The 12,979-nt window shown below is 36.1% G+C and overlaps 1 protein-coding gene across 1 annotated transcript; it reads right to left on the bottom strand.

Annotated features, from left to right (window-relative positions):
• Window positions 1-1,332: 1,332 nt before the first annotated feature.
• On the bottom strand, window positions 1,333-9,816 carry LOC146539093 (segmentation protein Runt-like). The gene is made up of 3 exons (XM_085185954.1): window positions 8,966-9,816; window positions 3,967-4,104; window positions 1,333-2,391 (listed from the first exon to the last, which is right to left on the bottom strand). Exons 1-3 carry the CDS (start codon window positions 9,411-9,413, stop codon window positions 1,778-1,780), a joined length of 1,200 nt encoding a protein of 399 aa, XP_085042080.1. The 5' UTR covers window positions 9,414-9,816; the 3' UTR covers window positions 1,333-1,777.
• Window positions 9,817-12,979: the final 3,163 nt, after the last annotated feature.

Here is a 12,979-nt window from a genome sequence, read left to right as displayed (position 1 = left end):
TTTATATGTTTATGGACATATATATTTAATAAGTACTTTTTATTATTTTGTGTGTGATTTTGATAGAAGGATTGATAATGAAAATATTTTGATTTTCGTTTTTATGTAGGTAAGTACATAACGTCTAAATTGTTAATGGCCATTTTTTATGGAAAAGATAAGGTGAATGAGCGTACAGGTCACTTGATGGTAAGCGATCACCATCACCTAGAACCGAGTAACACCAGAGGAGCTACAAGTGCGTTGCCGGCCTTTAAGGTGGAGGTAGATGCGCTTTATGAAGGTACCTAAGCCATATTCACCTGGAAACACAGACGCAGGTAGGCCGTTCCACTGTTGCGTGGCGCATGGAAGGAAGATCCTACAGTGTATCTAGTAGTGGAATGTCACTTATCTATGGTCTTGATGGTATTTTAGTTTATAATGTACTGTGCGGTTACTCATAAAGTCATAACCTGTTGTTCTTAGATTCAACCCCAGGTCTTTATATTTTTTTGATTCTCTTATGGTTTCATTCGGTATAGCCAACTTATGTTTGTATTGCTATATTATTTAATGAAAACATATTCAATATTTGACAAAAGTGAATTTGTGTAAGTTCTTAATTAAGAAGTCTCTTTAATTTTTTTCTCAATTAATGAATAAACATTTAACAAGGAACACAATTAATTAATCCAAATAAAAATGCTCTATTAAAAAAAAGGGCGGCACTCTTTGATGCTATGAAAGTTAAACTATCATAATCTTAAATTATTAAATTTAAATGCTAATTGTGCAGCTGAAGCTCGTATTACGTTAGTATAGTACGGTTAACGAGTCGTGGCTGCCTTGAAATTATCTATAAATTGTTGTGCAGATTTGTTTTAGAATATTTATTACTTCTGATAGTTTTTCCAAGTGAACAATGCTCAACAGTTCAGTAAACCTATATTCAGGTCAGCCACAACTCGTTAACCGTACTGTATGTCCCTACACGTGCAGTCCACATTGTCAGCAGTATAAACAATGTTCGACGGATACTATTGAAGTATAAAATTATAAACACAATTTGACCAATGCCTTGATCAATGAGTTTAATTAATTTTGTTGTGATATTTGATGTTTTTCTTTGTTTATTTGTTATAATCTTTTTTTTTATTCAAAAAAATAATTATTAATAAATGGTTAAGAGTTACTAAGTTTAGCAAGTGTTTTATCAAAAAAAACTATAGAAAATTTAAACATATAGAAACTGAACTTAAATGTTTGAAAGTAAAAGTTTTAGTATATTTTATATATTCAGTGTGTTTTAAATATTCAAAATATAAATAGAAAAAAATAAAAATACAGTAATATTTTTAGAATTCATATTTATCTCGGGGTCTCTACATATTTACATAGATACATTCATTGCTTTGACTTAAATTTCAATATACAATAATTTTATACACATTTTATACAAATAAACGACTCTATTACTCTCTAAATTAAGTCAGTCGATGTCAAAGATTAATATAATATTACACGGAAAGTATCAAATAAATCTATCAATGTACAATTTACTTGCAATATTAACATTTAAATATTTTATTCATCTATTTATTTATAATTAAAAAGCTTTAACAATACAAATAACAATCGTTCATTTCAATAAATACATAATAATTGTGATATTAAACCAATATCTACTCTAATCTATTAATAAATATCTCATATTTAATAATACCTACAATATTTACAAGCTCGTTTTATCACATTTTTAATAGTCCGCTTTTCACACGGTGCTATAGTCACTAAATTAATATGGCCGCCACACGGATTTTTGTGCTGATATAGAACTGTTCGTGATTTTAGTGGATGTGGGACTAGAAAGAATTCGTGTTCGTTGTGATGGTGCCTTTAGTTCGTTGCGCATCCGCGGTCGGTCTGCAACAGTGGAATCTGCAGCTTGCACTTGTTTCATCTGCAGTTCCACATTCGCTGGCCTCGTTGGGTGGAAGGCAGACTTCACTACTTCAATTGGCTCCTCATCTGATTCGTCAGACGCCTCGTGGGTTGAATTTAACTCCGATTTTGTCTGTGATCTAGGACTTGTATTGTTGATACTTCTTGGACTTCCGCTTTGTCTACTGCTCGTTGGGGATAACCGGGCACTTGATGTATCCATTGACGAAACATTACTTTGTAAGTGTCTTAGAGCGTCGTAGCCGTTTTTCATCGCCAGTTCGGTTGGTAATGTTTTCAGCGCAAGTTCTGCCGGATGTGGTGCGAAGGGCAGTAATCCATTAGGCGGTAAAAATGTTCCAGGTGGAGGTATCAGCCCACCAGGAGGCAAACTCGCCATTGCAGCTGGAAACGGAAACAATTCAGCTCCTGGTAATCCAACAGGCGGCGCGGTGATTGGTGCTGTACCTGAGGGCAATAAAAAAATTCGTTATTGAATTATCATAAATAATGTTCTTTACAGCTTCTGTTGCCTGATTTGACAACATGTCGTAATATGAGAGACGGGCCCCCGGGGACTGCTCGAGGTACGCGGGCACTCTGGTGATCCCTGAACAACGAGGGTGCATAATCGTACCAAGGATAATGTACAATCTGTAGGCGTTTAAAGGCGGCTTCAATGAAAGGGATGTTTTTTTAGTACGATATTAGGAGGGTGAGGGTGCAATATTTATTTATACGAACGCGACGTAGTTCTTTACGATCCAGACAGTATCCCACCTTAATTCGCCTGGATATGTGATCTCTGTGTAGAAACCGCATTAGCGATGCACGGCACGCGTGAATCCACCGAGCAGTGGACACATGTACGGACAGCCGGACACAAAGCCGGATCCGTCGCGATAAGGAACTTCTATCTCCGTGTGCGACGGACAAAGAGAACTCGAAACGTGAAATTTTCATTAGCACCAGTGTTCAAAAGTTCTTCTAGAGAGCTTTGATTCTCGATAAGTGTAAGAGTCGGGCACATAAAAAGGACAGGATGGAGGCGCAGATTGGGCCACAAAGAGCTCGGAGGTGGCACGTATCTCTTTTACACTTTTTATATTTGCAGCAGTGGCAGTGCGCAGACCACTTTAAAAGGCAACAGGGAGGGTGAGGTAACTAGGGGGTAATTTGGTGAGGTGGGGGCCAATATCGGCGTCGCGCCTGATTGAGGTGATCCCGACGCCCAGATTTCAAACTGCTGTGTGCAATGACTATTATGTTTAATTAATTTTTACGAAGAATATTTTTTTTACCAAATTAGCTTGTTATGCACTATTTAAATATTAAATAATTATAAATACTTTATAGTATATATAAATAAAAAGAAAATAAATGGTGAGATTTACATATTCGTGGGTATATCAAAAAAATTTGAACAACGATTTTATAAATAGATTGTAGCAACTTTAAAACACAAATTGCAAAGTTAAGCGTATCCCTTTGTGAGAATGAACTAGCTAAGGTTTAATAAAAGTCGGTAGGTGTTTGAGTACAACGCTCCTCGCGTTTCAACGTCGGAAACAAAAAGTGGCTGGTGGCGCGGTCGCCTACATTGGAATAAAATTGACTCCACACTCTCTCGAACGTGAAGGCGATGCTTTTTATACTTTTTCCATTCGGAACCCCCACTTCCCCCGAACGGACTTCAGCGGGTGGTTGTGCTTCGGTCGGGCCGGTGTTGTTTTGCAACGCTCAAGAGGCGCTTCTTTTATTTGAGCCTTTGCGTTGTAAGGCCTTGAGGGGTGGTTCCGATGCGAGCTACATGTTTTCGAGTGTTGTTTGCGAAATCGGGAATTTTTAAATTAACGAATGCCAAATAATCCGTCGAACGGAAGTTCAATACGTTTCCGAGGATAGCTGATATCTATTTTTGATCTATGATTATTGGTTTATTTCCACATTCAATTTACGATCTAAATAACAAATCTTATAAATGGAAGTAAATTTTAATGTTTGATGTAGCATAATTTTAATGAAAAAATATTAATACAATACCTTTTACTAATGCAGCTGGATCTCTCAGTTGGGGTGGCCTAAAATAATCTGCCCAAGCATAGTTTAAATAGGCTGCATCAAGCCAACCGGGGTTTAACAGGAACGGGTTAAACGCTCCAGGATGTCCATAGCCGTAATCTGAAACAAAATAGAAAAAATATTATTATTTTATTAATTCAACGTAAAAGAACTGCGGAGTTTATTTATCCAATAAGTACTGAGACCATATAAAATGGTCACTGAAAGGTCAACCTCAGATTATCCTTAAGAAATCCTAATCGCGTCACACAAAGGCCAATACTGATGTTGGCGACACAGCTCCCATACTGTTTACCACGGCTGCCGACTATAACCAGGGGTTTTGTATACACAACGACCCGCTTTACTACTGCAGTTAGCCGGCATTTCTGTGCCATACGTTTTTACGATCCTCCACCATACATAACGTTGCTTTCGCCTTTTGAGCTGGCGAAACGCTTTTTCATTTGTTTAATCGATAGTCTACTGAAGACGCTACTGCCGACGTCTATTTCAGTTTTTATGGCCGATCTAATCCAGCGATTCATCTACATCGATTTCCAGGTGTATCGACTTTTTTATTACCAAATTAACTGTTTACGAGCACTTCGTCTACTTTGTTTTGAATTACTGAAAAAATGTTTAGGGATTTCCTCTGAAGTTTCACGTTGCGTAAGTTAAGTATTTAGCCTAATTTCGTTCCCAAACATCATACGTGATCGTTCAGTCTTTTCCCCGTAAATAACGAGATAGGGAGTAGACATTTTTATTACTCACTAAGAATGTTTACAGAAACTTTATTTCTGTACACAATCCTTCCGAAGCTGAGATTAGCGAGCCCGAATCGCGGGTATTTTAAATTAAGTACGTGATGGATGGCCCGTCACGCTGTCACGTGGCGATCCGGCAGAGGAGCCACCATCACGGCACATAATAAGTTAAATGTGGAACTCGGAAATGGCCCGCTCCATTTGTTAATGCCAGTATTCAATTAAATTCGGTTCCCCAACCCTTTGTACATGCTGAGCTCTGAATATTAACATGGAAACGAGACTGGCTCTAACTGTTAGGAGATGTTTTAAATTAATAATTAGTTAAACTTAGTTTCTGTACATTGAGGCCAGTCGTGTAAATGTGACGGGTTGTGGGTTCGATTCCCATTCGAGGAAATGAAATATTTAATATTTTCATTCCTTGAGTCTAGTATCGAGGGGAGGCAGAAAATTGTGACACTGAAAACACTATGGCTCCAAAATTCGGGAAAACTGAGTAACGGAGTGTCTTAACATTAGGTTCCCTTTACCCTGCTGCATGCGGGATACATCGTGAAGCAAGTAATATTTTCACAGAGAAAAAAGAAATATAATAACAGACTATAAATTCGATTAACTCCACAGTTACAATAAACAGCTGAACGATAACAAATAAGTGTCAGAACGGGCGTTAAACAACTCGAATGAGGAACAAACGTTTGTAACTCATAAATTAATGTTGGAGACGTTGGGCGATGAATAAATGGAATCAGAGTTATGGCTCATAACGTACGGGCGACGGTGTCTCGTGACGTACAGACACCACGTTTATATTGTCTTTTAGTTTTCATTGTCTTTGGTATATTGTGTTCAGGATTCGTTATTGACTGGAATTGGACTGGATAGGCATGATTGTGATATATCTTGTTTGGTCGGAGATTTTTAATGTAACCTTGTATCACGCCCATATTAGGGTAGGCAGAGGGAACCTAGTGTTAAGGCACTCCGTTATCCATTTTCAACTGAATTCTAGAGGTATTGCGTGGTGAGTGGCGGAACTCTATCGCGCTGTTGTCTCAACACCAGAGCGAGGAAAATGGAAATATCAAATATTTATTTCCTCCAGTGGGAATGGAACCTGTCAGGTTTACAGTCACACTTTGTGCCCTTCCGCCACGACTGACCTCATCAAACAAATAACAAATGGAATCCTTTCAAGTCTATAAATATTGTATTTAAATAACAGTCCATTAGCCTAAGCGAAACTATAAGTAAATCTGATCGTCTTTTGATTTGGAAGTCTAAATGGTCTAATGGCAGTAACTCCTTCATACGTAGGTTATGAGGGTCCCTGGGTGTGGATGGACATAAAATTCATATTTTAGAGGCAGCGGGCGGCAGCGGGGAGATCAAACGGACTTTACGACGGGCCCCGAGATTGTTTACATCTGTTACGCGACCGTGGCTCACCATGAAACTTGGTAACCGCTTGTACAGCAAGTGTCGCATATTAAACTTTGCTTTCCATTTTGATTTTAACGTTTTTGTTTGTTTTTTTTTACTTTAAGTTAGAAAAATACCGGGACAAAGGGAACCTAGTGTTATGACACTCTACTCCTCATTCGCTGCAGAATATTCGAGGCATTGTATCTTAAGTGGTGAAGATTAATACAGGGATTTTGTGTTATTACCAGAGCGAAGAAATGAAAATATTAATAATTCTTTCCCCCAAGTGGGAATTGAATCCACAAATGTCGCGTTAAAAAAACACAATTCCATTAGGTTTTTCTTCTGTACTATAATTGCTTTGTTTATTCTATATTCAATGATCGGGTTATAATCTAATGAGGTCTTTTAAACTTTAAATAAGTGATATGTGCTATCAATATTAATTTGCAACATTATACATTTTTATTTATGACATTTTTTTTCATAGCAATTTGATTTTAATAATTAATTCCAATAAAGAATGATAATTTAACAAGAGCAAATTACATTTATCAAACAGTTTGAAAATGTTTCTAAAGATAATAATATATATTATAATATAATTGACTTTTAAAGTACCTAAAATATAATTCTATTTTTTTGTTAATAATTAATTTCATAAATAAAAGTGGAATGAACTTATGATTATATTTCTATTTCTCTGTCTCCAGTTTCCCTCTGCCTACCCTTCTATACGAGGAATACAGCGTGAAGAAAAGAAAGAACCTATGATAATTTAATTATAATTTTAACATAATAATGACTATATTTTTATTAATATACTAATATTTTTTATCTGTTAATAATGACTAAGACGTTCATAAACAAGTGAAATAGAAACGCATCGAGTTAATTAACGTACCGCCATAAAGCCGCGACGCCACCGATCAAGATATAACGACTCCAACGCCTTTGATCTTTATCGTTGAGGATGTTAGTTTTTCCGCATGTCTTTTTATTATTGACCAAAGTTTGGGCGCGACGGTTTGTTTATACAGACGGTCTCGTTTGACGAAAATAGTTTTTTTTAGTGGTGTCAAAACTTTATGAGTCGACAGTGATTTGTAATTGTCTTAATTGTTGTTGAAATTTTAGAATTATTATTATTATTAAGAATTTTTTCTAGCTTCCTACTTCTTACGTATTTTATATTGTTATTCTGGTAATAAAGAAATGAAAATACTAAATATTTCACTGCCTCAGATGAGAATCGAACCTACAACCGTCGCGTTTATAGCGCTATATTGTGACACTATGCCACCAAGGATTTACAGTATCTATTATTTATTTCATAATCAAGACATGTGATATCTCAACGTGATTATATATCTATTGAAATTTCGAACCTATAACTATAATATTAAATGTCTAATTGATTTATTTATAATTAAAATGATTTCCTTAAATAAATATAATTAACTTTTTTGTAATTTTAGAGTTACGTTATTTAAATACCTATCTATTTTTAATAGTAATACAATTTAAAAATAATATTTATCTAAAACTATTACTACATTAACAATTATTTCAAAATGCACTTAAAATATTTAAAACTAATTTAAATATACCCTACAATAGCACTTAAATAACGAAATATCTCTCTCAGAAGTCACTCCGTTCAATTGTCTCGAGTGTGTATTATTTTTAAATGCACCAACCAATAACCATTTATAAGAGGACGTCACTCGTAAAGACAATCAGAGATATTTTTGGACTATCTCAGTTTGTGGGAGATTAAGAGATGTAACTAATGTTCTTGAGATTGAATGATTCTCACGTTTGCTTTTATTTTAGTATAGTTTATGAAATGTGTGTAGAAATAATAAAGAATAGAATAGAATAAACTTTATTGTACACATAGAAGAAATATATAGAAAGAACAACACAAATAAAATTGAAAGAAAAAACATGTATGCAAAGGCGAAGAGTTGAAGGAATTAGCGTTTTGTTTATTTAAATTGTTGGATTCGTCGAAATATTTACTGTATTGTGGTTATGTGATTATTTTGCATATATTTTTGTTTGTCTTTCAATATAAATAAAATGTTTATTGTTTATAAAATGTTTTTTTTATTTTGTGAATAAATTTAAAGACGAAATTATACGTATTTGCACCGATTATTAGTATAAAGAAAAATCCTATAACATACATCCGAGTGAAATGTATGTAATAAACAATAAAAAAATTAAGCGACCATCAAATAGTAAATCGTTTGGCGCCGATCGACCATATAAAATAATATAAATTTGAATATAAAACTATTTTGAATGTGGTCGAACGGTAGAGCCGCAAAACCGTCCAAGACTGGCGGGCGGCCAGCGCGCGCGCATCCGAACTTAGCAAAGATATAAGAATATTTACAAGAACAATTTTTATTTCGCAATTTTATAGTTCACGATTTTTTTACAGAGATGTTTATAATTTGCGAAAATTGTGAAATTATGCTGATGATAATTTATGTTCTCTAAAATGTATGTAATGTATGTTTTTTCTAGAAATAAATTGTTGTATAATTTGAACGCACGGTAATAGCATTAAAAATTAGATAAAATGTTTTAATTAAGACAGTTTCAGGCAGTTATGTCTATATATTTTACGAAGTCTAGCAGTCAAATACAAAATTAGGTCCTTAATATTTAATATGAAGATTTTTTTAAAACTACTTGTAATATTTTTAAATTGAATTAATTAAATGCTGTTAAAAAATACTTTGAAAGTTGAATTAAAAAGTAACACTTACTTTGTTTTGTTCTGGGTTCTCTTGGTCCGTCAACTGTAACTTTGATTGCTTTCGTATATGTTGCTACTTGACTTGGGAAAGTGCTGATGGTGATAGTGAGCGTAAATGACTTCCCTCGTCCACTACGTCCAACGAACCTCAAGTCGTTGAATTTCGCCACTTGGTTCTTCATCACAGCTGTGCAGTTCCTCATTTCTGCCATTACATTTTCATCATTTCCAGCTTTAATTGTAACTATTGTACCATCCTGAACGTCGTCTAGAGCGACCACTTTGAAGGCCACCGGCAACGACTTGTTAGATCGCCAGTGTCCTGGTAAAGCCGAGCACAGCACAGCCGGCGAACCCGTCTGCACCAGGTCGCCATGGCTCTGCCGGTAGTACTCATGGATGTGAGCGTAGATATCCGCCATCGTGGGGGTCGGGGGACTCGCGTGCGGAAGGTGCATCGACTCCAGTTCACCCTCGAACACTCTACACGCCACTAAAGTTTCCCGTCACGCCACCGGTCCTCAAACACTTTGTCAAAAGTTCGTAACACGCAAACGTAACTCTAACTCGCGGCGATGCGTGCGCGGAGCACTCCGGGAAGTTGTGCAAAGTAAGGGCGCGAGACGCCGTGTGCGGTGTGCCGAGCGCTGCACCACTTGTTGGGCGCGGGCAAGACGCCGGGCGGGGGACTCGGGAAAGTAACGGGCAAGTCGAGACCGCAAGCCGAAGACTTCCGACGCGCACCGAAGTCGCGGCGAAGGGACGCGTGCTCGCGGGGACTCAGTTTCGACTGATGACTGCGATACGACGCGACTTTTTCCGATGGTCAATATTTAGCGTTCGCGCGGTCGCCGCCCCCGCCGGCTCCGGGTGGCCCCCCGACGTCTCGTAAAAAGCGGGAAGGAGACGAAGGGTGCGGCGGCGCAGAGCCGCGCGGGAACGAACGGGACGACCGCGGTCGGTCTCTGCGTTTTTATAAAAATGAACGCGCGAACGAGACGCCGCCCGCCGCACGCGGGACAGGGACGGGTGGATTTTTTTGAATCACCGCGGTGACGTATCGCGAGGCGGCGGTAATTAGGCCACGGGGCGGCGGGAAACCGCGGCCGGCGTGGAAACCTATCAACGAGCTCATGAAAAATTATGATTTCCATATTTGAGCCGAAAGCTCACAGGGAGGCACTCCATTAGGCCGAAGCACGCGTGGAATTCTGATCGTCAGGTTCATCAACCGATATTTAATTTCGGAATTCCAACAAAATTTTGTCGGTCATATTGTGGCCGGATTTTATAGTGCTTACATTTTTTTTAATTTTCCTCACTCATCAAAAATAATCTCAATTGCTATAGATAATCATTACCTTAATGATTTATAATTATATCTTTAAATAATTATTTTTTTCAAACAAACCATATAAGAAATTGACATAAAGTGAAATAAGAAAGTTGAAGTGTGATCGCGGCGGTGCGGTCAGGTTGCGGTGCGAGCGGGATGGCGCGAGGGGCGGGCCGGCGGGCGGCGGCGGCGGGCGGGGAGGGGTACGGGCGGGGCGACAAACTTGGATACAACTTTGGATAGAGTTTCCCGCGCTCGACTCTACGTGGCCACATCGTGCACACGAGTGTGGTATACGAGTACGACGTCAGTGTGAACGCAGCATGATAGTTCGACTGTTGATCGAAGTTTTTTGATAAGATATTAAATTATGAGTAAAATCGTTCTGTTTTGTTAATATTGATATTCAAGTTTTTATTAAAAATCTTTTTTAGTCAAAATGTTGCTGTTAATTTAATAAAATTTGCGAAAAAAGTTACTTGTTTTTTGTTTAATTATACACCTACTATAAAAAATAGAGCTCTTTAAAAATAAACATATTTTTCGGTTAAGCACAGGCCAATCGCAATTTATTTTATTGATTTAAACTTTTAACCAAATAATTAATAAGGTCAAATAAGGATGGTTTTTTCTGGGTAGGTATAAATATAGGTATATTTATAATATAGAAAAAAAAAACCTAATAAAGACAAAAGAAGTCATGAAAAAAGCCATGACATCTAAATAAGATAGCAATTTTTAATTATTACATTTAGATAATACACTTAGGTACTAAGTATAAAAAAATATAGAACTTTATAAAAATAAACCTTCTTTTCGGTTAGGCACATGTTAACCACAGTTTATTTTATTACTTTTAAATATTTTTAACTGTTCACCAAGTAGTTAAGCAAAAGACAGATTTTTTTCAATAGATAAGTATGTTCATATATAGAAAAAAATATCTAATATAGAGACAGCATTACGCTGTTTGGATGAGGCGGGACCATCTGAAGTAATAATAGTACTCATTACACCTAAATATGACAGCAATTTTAAATTATTACAGCAAAACAGAAATTTTAAATTATTACATTTAGATAATAATAAACTTACTATAAAAAAATGTAACGCTTTGTAAAAATAAACACCTTTTTCGGATGAGCACATGTTAACCACAATTTATTTTATTACTTTTTATTGTTTTAAACTTTTAACCAAATAATTAACTAAAAGAAATGTTTTTTCATTAGACACATACAAATATAGTAAAATATTAGGTATATTAGGCCTAATAAAGATACAAGGTAATATTTGACGACGCGGTGCCGTCTAAAGTAACGATAGTAGCCATTACACCCAAACAAGACCATAATTTTTATGATTCATTGTTTCAAATCGGCGCCTTTGAACGCACTTCGTTTGCCGCCATCTTGGCATACTATTTTTTTTTTACAACACAGATAACATAAATACGTAGTAAAGAGATTCGTCCAAATAGTTCGGTTTACGATTTAGAAATTTTGCAAATTGTAAATTTTATGGGTGCTGGTAAATTCGCTATGGCTGTTATAAAACGGTTTTAGAGGTTATTGTGTGTAGGTAAAAATAAAATGTTTGTATGCGTTTTGGTCTTGCTTTTATGAAAGTTCAATAAAAAGTTTGAATAGCACCCGTTATGCTGTTATTTTATATTTTTATAGTTTATTATTTTTATATACCAAAATAAATATAAAACTTGGAAATTTTACTTGATCTTAGTTCAAAAGTTTTAAATTTAGAAGAAATATATTTTACCTAAGCCGGTATTTATGTAAATTTGATCATTTTGTAGGGCTCCTTAATCTTACATGGATTACTAGTACTTAATAATGATGTTACAACAGCACACTCCAGAAGTTTGTAATGTTGTTTTTTTAAATAAAAAATATTTTTGTAGCAATACATTAAATATGCCGTAAATGTCCTATAATATAACTTTAGTTATTTTAGTAGGTTTTTCTGTTTGAAAACCGATAATAGATAGATAACAGATATTTTTGTATGGATAATTTAAAAAATATGACATTAGAACAAACCAACTTAAATATACCTGCCACTTAAAAACTATATAGACCAGATAGTAACGAAATAAACCACAAAAGCAATAATAGTCGTAAAATTAGAAAGTCTCAACGCACCGAGGGTTAATGAGTCGGTTGTTCTCATAGCAATTGTCAAAAGAATTTCTCTCAATTACGGCAATAAAAATAATATTGTAGGCAAACAAACATAAGGACGCTTTGAGTGACGAGCCGACAGCTACCGATCGGTTTTGTGCAACCCTCGATACTGGTAACAATGCGCCTGCGCACAATGACTGTACCTTCAAAGATCTTCCTTTATTTTGGCCCAAACATTGGCATTTGAGCATTGTGGACCCTTTGTCAGCTATTTACCGACTTTTGGAATCTTACAGTGAAGGGCTGCCGTCAATAGATTTAGAAAAAACCGTGGGTTCTGATCCTGGTCTTCTGTGAAAAGATGCAGCGACGCGATTCAGTTGACGAGTTAATTTCGTTCGTTAGTTAACAAGTCGGAATTGGGTTATTTGTATTGAATAGAAATGCTATTAGGATACGTCGGTGTGGTCTCCGATGTTTGAATTTATTTATTTGATACATTTATTTGCTATTCGCTATGTAAATTGATGTAAAAACATCTGCCGCG

The sequence above is a fragment of the Heliconius melpomene genome, chromosome 5, assembly GCF_056956725.1.
Source record: "Heliconius melpomene rosina isolate 202511_hmr_F chromosome 5, ASM5695672v1, whole genome shotgun sequence".
Lineage (NCBI taxonomy): Eukaryota > Metazoa > Arthropoda > Insecta > Lepidoptera > Nymphalidae > Heliconius > Heliconius melpomene.
This window is presented reverse-complemented; position numbering and strand designations above follow the sequence as displayed.